We start from the raw sequence: 21,508 nt of genomic DNA, 5'->3' as shown, positions 1-21,508 counted from the left end.
TTTCTCTTTTAGTGTTGCTTTTCCCTTTCTCCTGAGAGTGTTTTTTACAGCTAGTTAGCTGAGAAGGGTCGTAAACACGGTGCAGCTAAGCAAGCAGCCATAACACCTGCAAGGACAGCAAAAACAACAGGATGCCCTGTGATGGTGAGAAACTAGCCATGGTTCTGGGAACTCAGCAAGGGAGTAGCTTTCAGTTGATAACAACAAGCTGTTAAGATACTCGGGGATAGTATGTAATTGGGAACCAATGATGAGCTCCACTTTTGCAATATGTATGAGCTAATTATCCGTATTATAAAGGTACATGCAGGCAAGGAATAAATGAGATTCGCTGATCATATGTCAATGACAGGTGTGGTCGTCTGCTTTTCTCCCGCCGTTCTGCAACAAACACCTATATACAAATTTAAGAACACAACGCAGTAACTGTTACTGTTTATTAACAACCAGTTTTAATAATACGATAAAAGTATGTCCTGAGAAAGGGGAACAAACACGCTTCTTCAAGGTTTTTTAGCTGTTCTGGATCTCAGCCGTCGCTTGATGATCAGATGATCACTTTCCTTCTTTTGTTCCTCAGATTCCTGAAGAAAACATTTCAAAAGTTACTCATCTTTTCGCACAAGACTGACAAGCTCTTCTTGACCCACGCAAACATATTTCTTCCCCTAAATGGATTTCAGAATGGCATTTGATTATTATATTTTATTCAGAAAACTATGGGATACCGAGATCATTTTAATGCAGCTTAATCACAAGGAACAAATATGGAGAATGTACAAAATCCTGTTTATCTTAAAAAAGCACACACATCTGAGGAAAGCCTGAAGGCAGCTTTCATTTTGAAATACTTGTTTTCAAAAGAGTATTATAATACTTGTTTTGTGAAACATGAAGCGTTCAGAAAACATTTTTAGCCTCAATCCCTGTAGCTATGACTTGCCCAGAATTTCAGTTCTCGGTTCAGTTCCATGTTCTCAGAACTACAGTGAGAGAAGAAATTGTCTCATCTTCTTCATCCTCTAACAAAAAAAAAAACATTTTGGTTTCTGCCCCTATCATTCGTCAAATCATCAAAAAATTCAGAGGGATATTACAGTATGGGCAAATGATCACTATGCTGAACAGAAAAAGGACTCTAATATAATTAAAAGATGCAGTTCCAACAGAGCAAGAATGTTCTTAGCACAATAGCTGCCGACAGAGTCATGAAACTGGCACATCAGATCCTTTGCAAGTTGGCTTAGACAGGAGATCATAGTTTAAGCATACCTAAAAAGCTGTCTAAGTTGTGCTCTAGAAAAGCGTGTAGTAGAATAATCCCACTCCGACACACTGAAATTATCTATGATTCCAAATTAGAAGACATCTCTGTGATTGCTACATCACCTACTTAGTAAACTGTAAGCCAGCCAAACACAGAGATCTTTGAGGACAAACTAAAACAGAACAGCAGGAAGACCAACAAGAATGACTTGGTAGAATAAAGAAATACCTCAGTACTTTCAACCTCCTCCTGCAAATAGATGAAACCTCCAGTCTGTTTGGACTCCTTAGTAGTTTATTTTAAGCCAAGACTACAGTATAATCGCTTACCGAAGAAGCAGGTATATCTAGAGGGCCAGAAACGACAGTGGAATACAGCTTCCTTTTGCATCGTTTTGGCTTGGTCTCTCCTTCTTCGAGACTTTCAGGTTCGTTTGATTTAGGAGAACTTACTGCTGACATCAGCTTCTTGGCTAGAAGAAATTTGTTTTGATACATAAACCAATCAACTTACTGGTTTTGTGAGTCTTTAAATCACTGAATGCAAAAAAAGCTTCGTAACAAACTTGGTTTATAAATGACACGTAAAATTTAAGTGAAAATACTCAGAAATTGTATTTGTTCATCGAGGTTCTTTATTGCTTCTATAGCTGAAACAGTTTATAGCTTCAGGTACGGCAGCTTAAAGCACGCATTAAAATGGAGTATGAAAGACAATCATGGCTCAGAAGTCGCTGGAAGTCAGAAACTTCAGCAGGAGTTAAACAACAGGCCTAACTTTCGTGCTGACAGAAGCACAAGACAGAACCAACTTTCTCTGTATACTTGTAGGTTTTCACAAATGTAATAATGAATCTCTGAAGAGACGAATAAATGCATTTACTTCATAAATCAAAGGACAACTTAACATGGCAGACAAGTTCTCTAAGAACACATACATTAATAGCCTACAGCAGAAACAAGCCATTCTACAATGTCTAGAAAACATGGAATAAAACTTATTCTACACCAACCTTTAGAGTGTATAATAGAAGGAGAGCTTTGAATAAAATCTCCAACTTTTTGCAGTGTTTCATCCTTCTTTTTAGTCAGTCTTGAAGCATGTACTCGCTTTCTCAGGAAGTAGTCTTTTCCGGATTTCTGTTCAACAGAGATGTGAACATGTGAAACAAGAGCATTGTTTAAACTTCATTTTAGATCAACGTTATTTTAAGTTGACATTTTGAGCTTTACTACTGACACCTCTGTTCATTATGCTGATGATACCACAACGGCAAGTAATGCAGACAATTTTATACCCTTTAGGGAGTTGTCAAAATCTCGGCTATTTCAAGGCATACGTTTCTTAAAGTTTCTTAATAAGGCAGTAGTTTCTTTAAAAGTAGCTCCCAAGCTGTGGAGTTGTTTCTTACATAAGCTGTTCTAATTACATAAAATAAACAAACATACAAAACAGAAGACAACAAATGGGAAAAATCTACTACTCATACTCTGACCATGCCAAGGATACTGCTATCACATGTGAACATCTGTTTTTAATAACTGCCATGCATATTAATGATATGAACCTTAGTTTAATACAAGGGCTTCACTTACAAAAGCACACGATAATACACTAAAGCTTCTCTTCCCAACTATTCAGTGTGCAATATCCTTCCCTCCAAATCATTACACAGTACAGCCATTACACGCTCTGGGGACAGACTGACTTGCCCTTTGGTTAGCTTATGGAATTTAATAGGAAGAGCTCATAAGCATGTAAGATTCCCATTCAGGTATACACATAAGGATAAGACACTGCTTCTTTCGTGTGACCACACAATTACAGGAAGTCCCAAGCTAGCTTCAAAACTAGAACAAAAACCAACCATTTTCTCGTCACTTGCAGAGGGTGAATTAAAAGCCATGACAGATTTTGTATTTTTCGTGTTCTCACTTTTCACAAAATCCTGGGAAAATAAGACACGTTTCAGCCATGATTCTTTTGGAAAGAACAACTGATGTCACAAAAGTGAACACTTTAAACACTTTTGCTAATAGTAGAGAAGTATTTGCTAGTGGTAGCTATTCCACTGTAAATCAAATAATAAATAAGCATTCAATTATAAAAACAGGACATGAAGATATCAGTATTAGACATCTCATGATGTCTAAAAAGCTGATTTATGTCTACAGGTTTCAAAGAAAATACACAATGAAGTTAAGAGAAATTCCCTTCACTTAAACCATTATCACTGAGCTTGGCTATTAGTTTTGTTCATTAAAGCAGTTCATTGATTAAATTCTTCAACTACTTTACTGAGGTAGAACTAGCATTTTTTTAATGCTTAAATGAGAATGGTAAAAAGGCATCAGATATTTTGTTTTCTGTTGGGTCTAGGTCATACCTCATCCATGTCATCACTTCTTTTCTTTTTTGCCTTAGGCATTTTCACTCCTAAAGGTATCATGCTGCCGTGCTGCTTTATCTCCATCTTATCAGGTTGCAGAGGTGTCAGTGGGATTTCCAGCTCCGGTTTTGGGAACCGACTAGTTTTGCCATTTTCTGCGGACACTCCAGAAGAGTCGAGGACAGTTTCCAAATGCTCCTGATAGCACAGAAGAATTTTAAGTGCAAGTGTTAAGGTAGCCATGAGATTAAAAAGCTATAAAGCATCTGGAAAAGGATATGTAAGCATTCGATTTTCCTGCTCTAAGAACACTTGTAACAGAAGGAGTCTATTTCAGTTACAGCAGAGTTTTACCCTTCTTTCCTAGAACTTGTTACATTTAAAATTATTTCCAATCTATGATCACAAAAAAAGTTCTCCATGTTAAACTGAGCCTGATACAAGTCATTTTTTCTCAAGGGCACAGACAACTACACTTTTTTTTAATAGAGAATGGTGGTAGAACTGATACGATTTTCTTCATCTCAACTCTGCTGCGTCAGAACTGGGCAGGAACAGGAGCATTTGATTCAAGTGTTCGATTAACTTCCAGCTTAATCTTAGGGAATTTGCCCTTCCTCTTCTACACTAGAGATGTTATTTACATAAGTAAGGTCCAGCTGGCAAGGTGCAAGCCCAGTACAAGTCATTAAAGAACTCCATTGCTATCTTTTCCCTGGAGAGAATACAGACATTCAAGCAATGACACCGTACTTAAGCTGAAGGCTATCATGTACCTGCTCATGGTCAAATGGCAGCAAATGCACAGCTAAGTGACAGGGAAATGTCAGTATGCATTTCCCCAGCAGCACTTACTGTCCACAATCCACCCAATCCTGTTTTTCTCAACAGGAACAACAAAGTCAGAACTGAGATCACCTGGACTCCTCCTTCTCTATGGCAGGAATTCAGCTAGCATATCAAAAATGAGTTCAGATGCTGGTTGAACACATGGAAGACAGGCTGCTGGGGACATCAGAAAATGGTAGATGGCTGCTTCTACTGCTGCTAGTAACTAGCAAACTCCAGTGTCCCAAACACAGACTAGCAGCTTTTACTACTTACACTGTTCCAACCCCCTGAGGGGAGTCTTCTTCCTCTCAAAAAGTTACCAAAGATTGTAGAAAGACAAAAAGTAGTCAGAGCCACTTTATCAGGCTCTGCTAAGAATCTGAATGGAGTATCACCACCCACTGTATTTCCAAGAATTAAGTTGGTTAATAAATACATTGTTTTTAAAATACATGTAACTGCTATTTTATGAAAGTTAGCAATTAAAAACTTATATAGGAATGATTAACATCATCTGCTAACAAAACAATATCCAGAAATCCTGCAGAGGAAGAAAATAAGTTCAATTTGCTGTGCCCGTTTCAGTGGCTCCATGAATTTTTTCCAAGTAACTTATCTAATCATGAGCCACTTCATAAGCATTAACATGAGGAGAGTTTTCAACAGCACCTGACAAAAATTCATCACACAATTGTTTCAACAGCTTTTATTCCTATCAAAGGCTATAAAAACAGGTGATCTGATCACCTTGAAAGGGATAAATAAATTAAAACTTGGGAATTGTTTAGAGAACATGAGATCTTTTCCTACTCATTCCTTATCAAAAGCAATACAATCACAACATTTTCAGATCTGAAGTTTCATACTAACCTCAGATTCATTTAATGAAGTGAGGCTCCTAGTACATCGACGTGACAAATAATTGTCTTCAGCTTTGCATCTTAATGGAATACTTTCTCCAGTTTTAGTTTTGCTTTGTTGTTTCCTAGGCTGTAAATATTTAAAAGGAGTAAAGATTAGGCTATGCATTAGACCTCCAAAATGTCTCGAGTTTTCTAAAGTTACAGTGTAAAACCTCAAGCTCAGACGCCACATGAACACGTAAGCTGAAACACAGCACAAGTGTGGGAAGGTAGTAACATCTATTCATTGTGTGATCTTCAGATACACCCTACTGGGTCTCACTAACAGTCTCAGGCAGTATTCTGCCTCCAAAAGAGAGAAAGTGAGACATTATTTAGGGACAAAATCTGTAACGCTGGTCGTTTTGTCATCCATTCCCCCCATACTCTGCACGCTCACAGCTGCTATGTTAGAACACCAAAGGCTAAACCTCTGCCTAATCTTCAGCATCCACATACGAATACATGGAAAACTGCATGGAAAAGTTCCATAATGTACACAGAGAGATGGTGTTCTAGTAAATAAAATAGTTTTGAGAAGATGAGAGCTCATGTTTGAGTGGAAGCCAAAAAGGACCAACAAGTACTCATCACTGAATATGTAGTTAAAGGACTATATGCTAAGAAAAATGATTCTAGCTCCAGTATCTCCTAGGAAAACAGAAGAACAAAAAGGGGTTAACAAGATGTTAAGTACTGACTTTCTATAAATATAATCATACCTTTTCATTTACAGAGTCATTCCTTCTACTTTGTCTTTCTTCAAGTAAAGGTATTTCTGGCAAACACTGAGGGCTACTGTGGTTAATGCGTTGTTTTAATTCCTTTATAAAGTCATCTTTGTCAGCCAGTTCTTTTCTTAACTCTTCTATCACAGTTGCATTATCCTAATAAACAGTAAAAACTGCTGAGTTGTGGGATTGGCAAAAGGAATTAACACACACAAGCAGTATTGCAATTACTTAGTAGCATCAGTTTTAGAATTGCAGGCTAGAACACTTAACTATTCAAGAACAGTAACATTTCACGGATTTGTACGGTCACTGTTACAAGTGCAGTAGTCACAGAATTGCCTGGGAAGTTGTAATACAATATATTTTGATTCTTCTATTTTACTTATGTGCTTCAGCCTTCATCTCTCTTAAGATATAATAACCCGAGCTTTTATTTGTTCCCAAATCCTCGGTACTGTGAGAAAGTCGGCAGTTGTAGGGGAAGTTTTGCTATGAGAACATCTTTCTTCTCAGAGAAAGTGAATCCAAACATTCTCAAAAGAGCACAACTCATTTAGTCTTCTGTTTAGCTTCTGAAATTCTATGCTACGGCTTAGATTGGCTATCCTGATTAAAAGCTGGATGTTGAAATAAGAAATGCAACTTCCAGAGATCATCCCCCCTCTGCTTTTTGATGCTTCCCTTAATCTCTCTCCATGTCCCCTTCTGTCTTTTCAAGCCATTGTAGATACTACCTCAGAGAAAGCAAAGAAAGTAAGAAACCTGAGACAGAACTACTGTCTGAGTATTGAGCCTAGCTTGGGATCCGGAAATGCTGGGAATTATCAGAAAAAGCTACAGATGTCCAGTCTGATTGTAGGATCATAAGCATCAAACTGACATCTGCTTATCTGAACTACTGAAAAAATTGAAATTTTAGTAATTAACAGAAATTTTGTTTCTGAAGAACAAAAATAAAAGCTGGTGCTTTTTTTGGTTAGTTGCACATGATGTCAATACGACAGTGTTCAAGAACAGAAGCACACCCAGAATACAAAGAGCAGGTACAGGAGTCTTACAGAATTTATGGGTAGCTAATCAGGTAGGAGGAAAGGAGAGCTGACCTTGCTTGAATCCTTTAAGGCAGATTGTCTCAGTTCTGCTATTTCTGTCTCTTTTTGTATGGCAATAGAAGCCAAAGTTTTGAGCTGTTCTTCCAAAGCTTCTACTAACTGATCTCTCTCCTCACGCCACTTTTGAAGATTATGGTCCCTTTCCTCCAGCTCCTATATTTCATGTTGAAAGAAAAGCATACACAGTAGAAACAAGCAGAATCTTTAAGACAGCCTAGAATTAATAAGTTTTTCATATAGCATAATTAAGGACTCAAGCTGATAGAAAGAGTTTATGGTAAGACATTTCAATTAACATATCGTGATGTCACTCAACAAGATCAGGTTACATGCATGTATTACATATGTATTTACTATGCAGATTATTGTATTTAAAGCAATCTGCCAGTGCTCTGTAGTGACTAATTATTTGAATATCTTTCATGGTCTACCGCTAATTTCAGTTGGCCACTTTCATTTTGCTCCAATTTTTTTTTTTTTTTTTGACCTTTTTCCTGTTGCTTGGAAAACCTGCATCATTCATTTAATAAAAATTAAGAGCAAGAAAAATACCTGTTTAAGTTGTTGGATAGTATAGTCTCTATAATCCAGCTCATCCTTAAACTGGTTATTAATCCTTTCAAGTTCATCCATCCTGTTCCTGAGGGATTCCTCCACAGAACGCATCGTGGACACCTGTAATGTAAGCACAGCTCACGGTTCATTAAAAGACTTCTGTAATCCAACCTGGCCAAATACTTCTTTGTTAAATAAAGAGGAATTCACAAACAAGTGCTGAGTAGGAAAACGACAGCAAGTGCAAGGTTACCAAGGAAGACATGAATTCATTTTTAAGCTTCAATTTTCCACCCCAAGCACACCCAATAAACTTTCAGACTAAGATCCTGCAAAATGGGTTTTAAAATATCTACTTGTTTAATAATTAAATTTTAACTATTAACATCACTGAAGCTGAAACTGAAGAAAAAAAATATACATGCTTATATTAAAGAGCCTCTGGAAATTAGTCTATTTCTCTTCAAGTAAATAGCATTCTTCTTCCCAGTTATCAGCGTTTTTTCACAAGACTTAGGTTTTAGGCTTTGGAGTTACCACGGATACCAATGGCAAGTCACCAGTAACTTAGAGATAATAACAAGTCCCCTCCAGAGGCAGATTAGCTATTCTCTTCACAAACCTTATTCTAGACTACTAACCAAATTTACTTTCCTCTGTTCATTATCTATGTGAAACCATGTTTTAACTTCTGGTCCCCTCTAGAGCTTCAATGGCAACTTTACCTAAGATTTGCTGCTAGTCACACTAGTGTGAAATTTCCAGCTTCATAGTTAAAGTTTGAGAAGTTTTAACAGCAGAAAGCCAAGCATAATCTTACAGAAAAAAATATCTCAGTTGACTACAAACCTTGCTTTGTACTTGCTGAATTTGTTTCTCGGCATCAGAATGTTTGTCTTTTAGATCTGCATACTCTTCTTCTTTCCTCTGCAAATCTTTTTTCAAATTCAGTACAAGGGCAGAACTCTCAGAAAGAATATTTTCTAGCCTTATGTTAAAAATAAAGAGACAAAGAACATTACTGTTACACATCTCGTGGAAACAGCAATCACAGCTTAATCCATGCCCTGCCTGTTGGTTTCTATTTGTAAATAGACTCTTAAATCTATCTAGACCAATGACAAGATTTAAACAATTACTTTTGAATTTCAGCTTGCTTCTCATAATCAGATGCTGAAGCAATAAATTATTCAGATGCTATTCTGAGGGATGGACAACAAAACCACCAGAAATCCCCATATTATTCTTTATTTCCTTGCACACTCCTGTTTTCCCTTGGAACTCAAGTAGCATACCAAAGCATCCTAAAGTAGTAGTTTGGCCATTGATAAGCATGCAGATGCATTAAGTCGAAGGGATGTTCCCATTAACTATTTTTAACTCTAGTTCATTCTCAAAGGGCTCTAAGTTAACTCAGTGGTTACTTACGATTCTATACGTTGCACTTTCTCCATTTCACTCTTTTCCTTTTCCCGAAGAGAATGTTTCATCTGCTCCAAGCTGTTTTTCAGCTGCATAACTTCTTGAATCAGATTTGCTTCATTGATACTTAACTCTTCAAAATTTTTGTCTGCATTTGCAGACTTCTCCTGCAGAGTTGCTGTAACTGTCTCCAGATTAACAATAATAGATTCTTTTTCTTTAAGTAATTCATTGAGTTTTGACACATTGTCTTCCATTGTCTTGGAAGCCTCCAGGAGATATTCAAGCTCTCTTATTTTTATCTCACAGTTGGCAACTTCCTCCTGAAATTGTGCAATCACTCTCTGATCTTCTGCAGTCTTTTCTTCAAAGTCCTGAGTTTTCTTTTCTATTTGCTCATGTAACTGGTTCACAAGATCATCTTCCTGACTAGTGTGAGTTGTAATCTCACATAGCTTCATTACAAGTTGACGATTATGATTTTCAGCATTATTCAGTCCCGCCTTTAGGTTTTCATTGTCTTGAAGCAGTGCTTTGATGTGCTGACTTTTTTGTGAGGAAACATCAACAATACTTCTGCATACTTCCCAAATCCTTTCAAGACTATAGTTAAAGGAGAGGTCCTGCACAAGATCTGAGATGGAAGAAGTCTGTGACTGAATGCATGCAGAACTAATTTGAGATGTCCCTGGCTCATCTTTTTCACAGTCTGAGGAATCCTTTACACTGACAAAGTCAGTACCGATGGCGTGAAACTCTAAGTGACATTTGTATAATTCATCTAATTTGGTCCGCATTTCTTTTACTTGTGACACTTTATCAATTATATATTCTTTGGCAACTTCTATGTTGTTAGTTAGTTGGGCATTTTTGTCTTCTAGTGTCATATTTATAGATTTCTGTTCATCCAGTTCAGAAGCAATTTCCCGATAGTCAGCTTGACCCTGCAGAATTTGTTCACGGAGGGCATCAGCTGTTTCTTCAGAAAAAGAAAGCTGAATACGCAGGTTTGTTACCTGCTTACTGAAATCTTTTTTATTTTGTTCTCTACTGCATTGTTCTTCAAGCACAGCTAAATGACGTTCCAAGATTTCAGTTCTTTCCCTCAGTGCTAGTACTTCCTTTCGGTACGCGGAGCACTTTTGTTTCATGTGTTCAATTTTCTTTTGCTCTACAGTGTTCTTTTTCTTTCTCTCATTTACAACTACTGTAAAACAAACAAACAAACAAACAAAAAAAAGGGAAAAGGAATGTAGCTCAGATTGATTAAAATCATTATTACATAGCAGTTCACAACACCAAGTAGCAACTTCTAAGTGAAAAACTGTCGTAATATGCAAGCTATGCCCTCACATCACATAGTATTTGATACTAGTGAAGGAATTAAAGTCCTCTGAACACGTAATCAGGTGCCTCAGATTTCTATACAGAATTAACAGCAAAAGGTTTTCAGTCTGTAAGATCACTTTTACCATGGCACTACTCAAACCTTCCACTCCACACCAGTAGAAAATCTTATTAGATCTAAGAAACATGGGAACGAGATAGATAATTCACAGCTATATTCTTTCTATCTTCCCTGCTTCAGCAATCCCTATAAGGCAGCCAGGAATCACTCCATCTACATCTAAATGGTAGATAAACAGTTCTCTAAGAAATTTCATTCCAACTCACAGTCCTCTTACTTTCAAAAGAAAGATAAACCCCTGGACAAGTTGATCACTTAAGTGTTGATATCTGTCTCTCTTATTCAGTTGATCTCTAAACAAAATATGAGGATTCCTACTTCTGCCCACACTTACTCTTTTGCATATAAAGTTCACGCATAAAGTTGTACAAATTTGCAGATTCAAGTTTCCATAAATATTCCATTAGCTTGGGGCTGTTTTTTTCTTTAACTGGTGAGCAATTAGCTAAAATCACATGCATTTTCTTTCTATCAAAAGCAACTTCTGCTGTATTTCATCATTGCTTTAGAATCCAGTTATGTCCATTCCATAATATGCATACTTTAAGTATTAGAAAAATAAATATAAGTCAAGACTTACTAGGGATTGTGTCACCACAACAATATATTCCATGGTGATTCTTGTACAGTCCTTTTATTACTACAACTACAGAAATGCAGAATTTTATAGCGCCCACGTGCAGCCTGCATTACATACAGATTCACATGTACTGCATGGAAACAGCCTCTTAACTCATCTAACGAGTTTTATATACAGCCCTCAACTGATTTAAAAGTCATACTGAAGAAACAGCAGTGGCGTATTCCACCCCAAACCAGGTTTTGGGTTTTGACTGCTGCTCCCAGCAACACTAGTGAGGGGAATATGATTTATAAGTAATCTAAACACTTTATGCTGAAAACAACAAGCAAGCACTAAAGCAAGATAAATAAGACTAGGGAGAAGATGTGTAATGTTCAGTCTAGAAGCTCCCTACAGAGGAAGTAGGGAAAAAGCATTATTACAGAGCATAGGAAACAAGACCTAAAAGCTCAGAGAATGGTGTAAATACCCTGAACTTGAAGCTGAGATAACCTAGCATCTCCTAAAACACTTTTGCTCGTGCTACTTATATAACTAATTCTACAAAAGAACCAGCACAACATACCTGTGCTCATTGTTCTACTGTGTATATTTAACATAGCTAAAGAATATATATTAAGTGGTTTTGGAAATTGGACGCTATTAATACTCACAAATAGAAGAAAGTTTTAACATGATTGAATACTCAGTACTTCTTAACAGAAAACTTCACGCTGACATTGTGACTATCAGCTACCTATTTTAATTCCTATGTGGAGCATTGCTGTCATTAATTTTTAAATGAGAGCTTTGGTCATATGATTAGAACAAACCCACTACTATTTGGAGTATGGAGGAGTCCACATCCCTCCCTCAGTCTCTGGTAAGATGCTTATATGTGATGCCATTCAGTGGTCACATTAGGATTCAATATTTATGCCAAATAAAGGCAGCAGGGACAAATCATCCAAGAACAGCATCTCATCCAAAGAAGGCCTTGACTTTCTCCCTTGCACATATTTTGCAAGAGGAATACAAGAAAGGAAGGGACTACAGCTAAGTTTTAGATTTTTCCCTTCTACATTGTATATGCCTTCCGTAATTCTAGGAACACTGATGCTCAGCTGTGCCCAGAAGTGAAGTTAAATGCATCAGAGCTTATCCAAACCATTTTGCTCAAATATTGCCCATGAGCGAGCAATTAGCAGGTCGTCAACAATTTTGATAGTTGCTTCAGGAAAAACAAAACAAACAAACAAAAAAAAGCACTTGAACAGCTGATGCTACTCAGAAGATCAGCAACAGCAGTTGAAACAATCCTAAAGAAACTGCTTTAAAACTATTACCAAATCTGCAAGTGCATCAACAGATGAGGAAAAAGCAGCAAAAAGGAAAAAAATAGTGCAAAAAACTTTTATTCTTAAGCATTCAAAAATGAACAGCATAGGACCTTCTGAAAAAGGGATATTTACATAACAGTTACTTCTATTTACAGTTTAACACAGTGGCTTTTCTCCTTATACCATAAGGTACGCGCTTCACAGCCTTTTGCTTCCTATCCGGAATAGGAAGCAATTTATTGTTTTGGAAGACACCCTGTTCAAGGATGGAAGAAACTGTACCTTTCTTTGGAGGTGGCTCTTCCACAGTAGGCTTATCTTCATCACTACTGCGCTTTCTTCCCACTTCCAACTCAGTTTTCTCTTGTTTCAGTGCTTTAACTGAAAGCACTGAAAATTGGCTGCTTTCAGTTCCTTTATTAGTGTTCTCTTCTGCCGGTTCTGCTTTAATGGTAGTTAAATGGTAGGTAGTCTTTTCCTGTATTGATATAAGATCAGTTACATTGAAGCTTAACAAAAGGAGCACTCAGTAATCTTCTGTAGGCAAATATTTACACAAAACCATACAGCTAAAATATTTACCCAGTGACTCTATAGACATCAGTTACAAATCTCAATAGCAGACAGAACAAGTACACCTTCAGATAATGACAAGTGCAATACTCGGTAGAGTATACAAGGGAAAGCAAGAGCCTAGCAGGTTACAAAGTAAAAGACTTGCACACAATCAAGAGTTTACCAGTTTATCAAAGAATTTCCTGTTTCCAAGAAGTCAACAAAATTACAAACATGGTCAAAAAGCAAATGGTCAGCTCTCATACAAGTTCATCACATCACACTTCTGCTAAGCTGCTAAAATCACTTTCATCGTGACAGATATAATCTAACCTTAAAGCTTAGTCAGCTCTGTCACGCATATTTTAGATTGTGTCCTTGACCACAAGTGAAGCTTCCTTACTTACAAGATGACGATTGTTAAGCCATGCTGGCACTGCCAAGGACTGATTATTCATCTTTAGTAACTTATGAAAAGAAAAGCCTCAGAAGTGTTCAGGCCACACAATCTCACAGATAGAGTTGGAGCCTTGTTCTTGGAAGAAGTAATAGGTGAGGACATGACTACTCATCACAGTCAGCTTTAATACCATGGAAATACTAAGTTGCAGTGATGCAGACAGTCAAAGACTAAGAAGGGTCAAGTTGCTAAGCTTACAAGGTTAGAGATCTGAGTGACAGAATTAACTATAAATGTTTTCAGAGCTACTTCAGGCTACCAAACATCAAAAAATGAACAAAAACCACCAGAAGTGGTATGCACACATACTTAATCAAGCTAGTCTTCACATATTCAGTAGCTCGTGGTACATTAGTCAGGATAAAGTTTTATGGACTGCATAGAACGTGGAGATATCCTGACCATTCATACTCGTACTTCCAACTCTACTCAACATACTTTTACTGTTGCTCTTCCTCTGATGTAGGAGTGTGAGGCAGGAGTTAGTGGAACACACTGATATTTTTGTTGTTTGTGTTAACAACAACTACCTTCAGATAAATTTGAATTGTTTACAATTTCAAGCGAGTAGCAGCTACATACAGAAAATCAGTTTTCCAAAAATGTGTTGATTACAAGCATAGAATTAGTGTTTTTCTTTTTTTGTATAAGGATACGGAGATGTGTAAAACTCACATAATCTTTTACTTTTTCTTCTAAATGAGATTTTAAGTCTCGTAGCTCTGTAATAATGTCATCTTTCTGCACCTTGATTGAGATTGGAAATAAAAAATAAAAAAAATTCAGTCATCAGTTTCTAATGTAGTGTTAAGTAGCTGAATTACACAATGCATTAAAGGCAAATTCAGTTAAGCTAAGCTCGGTAAGAAATCTATTAATTGAGCCTACTGGAATAGCATTCTAAGCTACCACAAGTTGGTATTAATTAATTAATTAATTAAAACAATTTTACACAACATCTTGATAAAGTTACCTCAGTTGCTTCTTTAAGTTGCTCAACAGACTCATCCAATTTAATCACCTGCATTTCAAAGTCTGTAACACACAGAAAAGGTTGTATTACATAAGTAGCCAATAGATAGTTTATTAAGTAATCAGTTTTTCCAGATATTCTAATGTTTAGGTAGCTTTTGAACAGATTAATTAATTTGCATGTGGTCTTCACTTATTGGGAGTGATTCAAAAGTTTTCTATATTTCTTGGAACGAAAACATTGCATCAACAAGACATAAAGAAGAGTAGAGATTACAATATAAAAGTAAAAATCAAGATATAGATATATAAGATATATTTAACCCCATACTTATGAAAGCGTAAAGCTGCTAGTTGCAGTTTAAAGGAGAGGGGGGAAAAAAGAAAAGAAATAACCAAAAACCGTGGAATTGCTGAACCTGAATATACACAAGGAACAAACTATCACTTATCTACAGGCTATGGTTCCAAAGGTAGAACATCTCCTCTAATTCCTACTCAAACTGGTTATTTCTCTTTTAGATTAATGAACTATTTCTGTCTTCTACCTTTCACATCGCATAACTCACCTCTGTTCTTCTGCATCAGCTCTTCTTCAGTTTTAAGTAGTTTGGTGTTTTTCTCTGTTAGCTCTTCTTTGGTCTCCATCAGTTCAAAGTTAGTTTTCTCCAGCTGCTTTTCAAACCAGCCAGTATCTTCCTTTGGGTCCTCCAGGGATACAATGGAACTATGTGCTGCCTCAGCTTGCTCTTTAATATCCATGACATCATAATGCACAGAATCAAGAATGCCCTCAGGATCAACACAGGTGTCAGGCACTATGCTATGTTCTCCACCCTGAAACGTAATTTATAACCAGTTAAAACTGGTGAATAGCTGACTACATAATAGCTGTTATTTCTACACATAGTCTGGATAGCCACTATGAAGACAGCCATACAAGAAGTTTTTAATTTCAGCTTCAAAACCCACCTCACAAATTCACATACAACACGACAGTGATTCGTATGGGGGGAAGATAAGTGGCATTCTAGTAACAGCTAATATATTTTATAGTATTTGATGACCACACTCCCTTATTTTTTTTTATTTTTTTTTTAAAATATTACCCCAGATTGATCTCCTTCAAATTTAACGTACAAGTTCGGACTCCCCTTTTCTTTGTATACAGCGTAAATTTTCATTTTGTGTTGCAGAAACAAGGAAAACGCCCAAATTCCCAAAGCTTTCTGAAACTGTTCTTAAGGCTCAGCAACTATTCCTGCTAGATGAAGAATAGATGTATCTTGCTCATCATACAGCAACACAGCATGCACTTCTTTGTAAACAGCCTTGTGTTTCTATAAGATGTGCCCATAACATTTAAATAGTAAAAAGGAAAATATTTAAGGAAAAAAAAATGAAAATATTTAAGAAAAAAAAAAAGAAAAATACCAGGGTGTCATGGTTTAATAATTTTGTAATTTTGCTATCAGTATTCCACATCATATCATCATATAAAGCATGAATAATTTTACTGCTCCCGAACACTTGCAGTATATCGATGATATTGTCGTGTGGGGCCATACAGCAGCAGAGATTTTCAAGAAAAGAAAACAGATAATCCTAATTCTTTTGCAAGCTGGTTTTGCCATTAAGCGCAGCAAGGTGAAGGGGTCTGCCCAGGAAATCCAGTTCTTAAGTGTAAAATGGCAAGATGGGCATCGACACATCCCAGCAGATGTGATTGAAAAAATCACTGCTATGTCTCCTCCCACCAACAAGACAGAGACCCAATCTTTTCTGGGAGTAGTGGGCTTTTGGAGAATGCATGTCCCAAACTACAGCCACATAGTGAGCCCCCTCTATCAGGTAACACGGAAGAAGAATAATTTCTCATGGGGTCCTGAGCAGCAGCAGGCTTTTGAGCAGGTAAAACAAGAGATAGCCCGTGCCATGGCCTTGGGGCCAGTACGGACGGGACAGGATGTAAAGAACATCCTCTACACTGCTGCTGGAGAGAAAGGTCCCACTTGGAGTTTGTGGCAAAGAGCTTTAGGAGAAACCCAAGGCCAACCCCCGGGACTTTGGAGTCGAGCATATAAAGGGTCTGAGGAGCGCTACACTCCAACTGAGAAGGAGATCTTAGCCATGTACGAGGGGGTTTGGGCTGCTTCTGAAGTAGTTGGGACAGAGGTTCAGCTCCTTCTAGCACCTCGCTTGCCTGTGGCCCCCCTGTCACGGACACAGGTAGATTTTTGTTTAAACCATGACAACTACCCAGAATGCAGCATAAGGGAATTTTTGCCTAGAACTCCGGAGGACTATTTGTAACTCAGAAAGGTCAGAGATAGAAAGTTCACACTGATTTCTGGGTCACCAGCCTCACAGCATTTTTGGTTTTTAAATGATACATAAAGTTCTCAATAGCACTGCTCTAGTCGGTAGTTCTTTCCCTTTCCGTGCAGCTTGCTCTGTGCATGGCTTGTGAACCGCTATTCAGGCCAGACAGCTGCAGCCCCAAAGACCTGCCATAAATGTACAAATTCTACCAGGATAATGGCTTGGTAGTGAAGAAACAGGATGCGCAGTCATATGGCTCTCACACATACCTTGTACAACCAGCTTGGCTCTGGACTGGGCATCACCAATGTCACAGGTGTACACGTCACTGTCACTTTTCTCCAGATTTTTTATGCTCAGCTGCAGGTCTCGTCCTTTCTGTGCCATCTCGTATTTCCTGCCAGGCCTGAGCTCAGCAATGCCTTTCCTCCATATGACGAAGGATGCGGCTTTCTCGCTCTGACATGTAAAAAGTGCACTTCCACTTTCTTCAATTTTCACATCTGAAAGTTCCTTGATAAAGTAATTAGGTTTTTCTGGAAGGAAAAAAAAAAGGATGTGGGTGTAGGACAAAGGGATTTGTTACCCCAACAAGTCCCAAGCATACAGAGGTGTCTTGAATCTCCTTTGCCCTCATTTCAGAATATCACATAGAGATGCAAAGAGTCTAAGAAGACCACAGAGTCCACCCATTTACATAGGTTTGATAATTCCAGTAGATATCTGGAAAGTTCAATACCATTATACATGCGCTGGTAGGATCTCATCTGATCAACTGCATATAGTTTTGATTACACATATTCAATATAGACTAATTCAGATTGCCATCTTTTCTTGGCTCACTAACAACCAAGATCATAGAACCATAGAATGATCACAGAATCATAGAGTGGCCTGAGAAGAAAAGGACCTCAAAGAGCATCTAGTTTTAAACCCCCTGTCAAGGGGCCACCAACCACTAGACCAGGCTGCCCAGATCCACATCACACTGGAGAATCATTCGGTTTCCAGATTATTTTAAGGAAAAGATTTTAATCCATCATATTTTCTGAAAACTAAGAATTGATCCTGCTCAAGGAAAGAGAAGAGAAAAACATCACCCACAGGCTGCAGATATTTACCTCGACTTCTCTACATGCCATCCCCAGTGTGCTTTTCAACTCACCTTGCACAGTGACCCTGGCTTTTGTTATGGAGTCCTCTGTCTCACAGGGGTACTCCCCACTGTCCTTGGCAGTAGAGTCATGGATGATCAGAATGGCCCCAGTTCCCTCCTGCTGCAAGTCGTACTTATGGCTTTTTCAGATTGCTTTGCCATCCTTGTACCACCTGATGTTCAAATCCGGTTTTGACAGCTCACAGCTCAGGCTGATGTCCTGTCCTGCTGCTGCTGTCTTATCCTCCAGCTGTTTTGAAACCTCAGTAGGTTTTCCTGGAAGAAAACATTGCTTTTTGAGTAACATACAGTTAGGGTAGGATGCCTCTCTCAAAATACATGCATCTACATGCTGGAGATAAGTTAGAGAGGCACTTGCAACAGACGCCATCCTACAGCCAGCAGTAATCTGCAAAGTACAGACAATAGAATTCCAGGCAGCATTTATTCTCTCTTAAATCTACCCAATTGAGGATGATGAACCATGTCTGAAAACTGCCTCTTTCTTCTCTCCACTCATCACACTGGGAGCCTCGGATGATGCTCTCAGATGCACATGTTCTAGATAGGAATTTGTTGTACAGCTAGATGATGTGAAGGCCATCCCTTCAGCTTATACTTAGAGGATATTTGCTCCCACAGTTCCCTCAACAGATCATTCCTGATTTACTGTTAATGGAACAAGCTGTAGTGAGATGCCCATTTCCAACACTACCCCAGTGCTTTGGGTAGTTCTCACATTTGTGTAAAATGTTTCCTCCTTTTACTTATTTTTAAGAGAAATTCTCAGTGCTTCGAGGTTCAAGTAGAAGGTTGCTATTCACTTTAACCATATTATGAGTTAGCTCTCATGACAATCTTATCAGAAGACAGTTGAAGGAATCAGACCCCAGAATCTCTCCCATCTCATTACCTTTCACAGACAGAGAGGCTTTGGAGGTTAGACCACGGGCAGTAAAAACGACTTCCCCAGCGTCAGTAGGAGTCACACTTTTGATAAGGAGAGTATATTTCCGACTCACGTTAGAAGCTTTAAATTGCCCACCACTTTCCACTCTGCTTCCATTCAGTGTCCACTTGAACTCATCAATGCTTTCATGGGACGGAATGCATTCAAAAGTACAATCTTCTCCCTCCTGGATTTCAGTGTTTTTCAGCCGTTTGGTAATGCCACTATTCAGCTCTGGAAGGTAAGAGATAGGTTAGTATGAGGTTTATATGGAGTAAAGGCATTTGTGACTGACATGAGTAGCAGTACTGGTGTTTTAACTCAGGATTTGCAGAACATGGCTGCATTCCTTACTGATGTATTCTCTAAGACATTCTCCACTCAGAATTACCAGAAAGCTATAAAAAAAAAAAGAGACGTGAATCTCTTGTCTTTGCTCTGGAAGAACTACAATTAGAGCAGCTCAGTCCATGGAGCAGAATGAAGATTCAATGAGCTACAGAGGGAACAACCTAACAGAGAGGACAACTCTAGGATGCTGCGTGAGAAAAAGGGTTTTGCCTATGACAAGAAATTAAATGTTTCTATTAGCTAATTTGTTACCATCCTACCCCTACCGGTGTTCAAACCATTTCTCCATTTTAGGGATGTTTAGAAAGGAAATATTTCCAGGACATTCTTGATGTGTTTGGTGATTTTCATGGTAAAATGAGATACATTTACATCAAAAGCAATGGGAATTTTCCAGACATCACTGTGCTAAATTGCAGTAATACACTTCTATTGTAGAAACTATTAAGGCTCGTGGGGGAATAGGTGTAAGACACTGAATGTGCTTTCAGCACTCCTTTACTTTCCACAGTACTTACCCTGAATGCCGACCTTTGATTTGGCAACATCACGGACAATATCACAGGTATAGAAACCTGCATCTGACTTCTCGAAGTCATGGATAAGGGGACATAGGGTCTTCCCAGACTGTACCAGCTCATACTTGTTGCCAGAAGGGAGCACAACACCGTCCTTCTTCCACACTGGTTTGACCTTCTCTTTAGAGACTTCGCATTCCAATTTAATCACACCCCGCTCCTCACCAAAAACATCATCCAAGGACTTCATGAAGACAGCAGGCTTCTCTGCAATTAAAAGGGCAAAACAGAACAATGTGATACAGAAGTTGAGACATTTCCAGTTGCTTTCAGATTTTTAAAGAGGGATAAATAAATCTTTACCAGCACTGACGACACCAATATAGAACCTAAAGCGGTTTCATGTGTGTTGACTGAATGCACTTTATGGAATTCTGAACTAATCAGTAGGAGAATACAGGGAACAGGAGGGACAGCCTGCATTGCCGGTGGGTGGGACTGATATCATATGAAGTAATTGGGATGCAGCTCTTCTAAAGCTGGAGAGCCGGCATTGCCCTCACGTACAGCAGAGCTCATACAGCAGGCCTCAGGATTAAGAGGATGAGCTGCTGAACAATTTTGATTTTCCTGTTTTATTGACTCCTTTTATCTATCTTCTATTTCACACATCAGATGTTTATAATGGGGAAAAAACACCCACCAAATGCAAAAGAAAGGAGAAAAATGAAATCCTTCAAACTCTGGAGTGCATAGAGTAAAAGAGCTTAATTGCTGGGGAGATCAGATTAGAATCATAGTATCCTTAGAATTGGAAGAGACCCTTAAAGGCCATCTAGCCCAGCTCCCCTGCAATAAACAGGGACATTCACAGCTAGATCAGGTTACTCACAGCCTGGTCATTAGTCATCCCAGAGGCAAAACACACACTGAATGAGCTCTCCCTGCAGTCATAAATACTTGGAGACAACAGCATTGACACTGCATGGCACTGAAGCAGTAAAAGAAATTGCTCTTGTAACTCTTCTTGTGTTAAGGAAAATGATGATAAAAAGCAATGGAATGCTATGGCAGGACACCAAAACCATCCTCCTTCGTTGATATCTGCTGCAATGGAACCTTCCACTGGAAGAAAGCCCCTGATGTCTTGTCACCCCAGAGAGGTCAGCTTTAGAAGCAGGACTGCTGCACAATAGAATGAACTGGGGCTCCTTAGCATCTCTTATATCCAGGAGGGGTGTGATCAGACCCACCTATCACCTTCAGGCACGTGCTTTCTGACACCTTGTCTGACTTCACTGTCACTGTGCCAGCATCCTCAGGCTTAACCTGCTTCATTGTCAGTTTGCAGCAATTGCCAACGTTCTTGATGTCCTTGTAATTGTTGGTGTAAATGAGGTTGCCATTCAGGAACCATTCCATGTCCTCGTCATCATGGGACAGCTCGCAGGAGAAGACAGCAGAGCTCTCTTCTTCAATTTCTACATCCTGCAAGTGCTTCGTTACTTCTACATTGCGGGCTGTGGGGAAACAAGGTGAACTGTTACCACTGTTACTATAAATCATACTGGGATGTGGTAGAATGGTTGGACTAGACGATCTTTGTGTAGTATTCTCAGTGAAGATTATACATTTATAAAGTT

The 21,508-nt window shown here is 38.4% G+C and overlaps 2 protein-coding genes across 2 annotated transcripts; both read right to left on the bottom strand.

Annotated features, from left to right (window-relative positions):
- Nucleotides 1-429: 429 nt before the first annotated feature.
- LOC146756479 (kinesin-like protein KIF20B) lies at nt 430-17,678 on the bottom strand. The gene is made up of 14 exons (XM_085524536.1): nt 17,161-17,678; nt 15,139-15,406; nt 14,571-14,632; nt 14,273-14,344; nt 12,865-13,060; nt 9,219-10,419; nt 8,640-8,778; nt 7,788-7,910; nt 7,227-7,388; nt 5,358-5,477; nt 3,135-3,215; nt 2,280-2,406; nt 1,597-1,739; nt 430-584 (listed from the first exon to the last, which is right to left on the bottom strand). The coding sequence occupies exons 1-14, from the start codon at nt 17,191-17,193 to the stop codon at nt 504-506; spliced, it is 2,808 nt and encodes a 935-aa protein (XP_085380662.1). The 5' UTR covers nt 17,194-17,678; the 3' UTR covers nt 430-503.
- A 381-nt stretch (nt 17,679-18,059) lies between these two features.
- Nucleotides 18,060-21,458, bottom strand: LOC146756478 (obscurin-like). Its single transcript, XM_085524479.1, has 4 exons — nt 21,119-21,458; nt 19,866-20,132; nt 18,961-19,230; nt 18,060-18,323 (listed from the first exon to the last, which is right to left on the bottom strand). The coding sequence occupies exons 1-4, from the start codon at nt 21,429-21,431 to the stop codon at nt 18,193-18,195; spliced, it is 981 nt and encodes a 326-aa protein (XP_085380605.1). The 5' UTR covers nt 21,432-21,458; the 3' UTR covers nt 18,060-18,192.
- Nucleotides 21,459-21,508: the final 50 nt, after the last annotated feature.

This window comes from Coturnix japonica, chromosome 27, assembly GCF_054131305.1.
Source record: "Coturnix japonica strain WE chromosome 27, WE-NBRP24, whole genome shotgun sequence".
NCBI classification, from domain to species: Eukaryota; Metazoa; Chordata; class Aves; order Galliformes; family Phasianidae; genus Coturnix; species Coturnix japonica.
The sequence above is the reverse complement of the archived record's forward strand: the minus strand, read 5'-3'. Positions and strand labels throughout refer to the sequence as shown.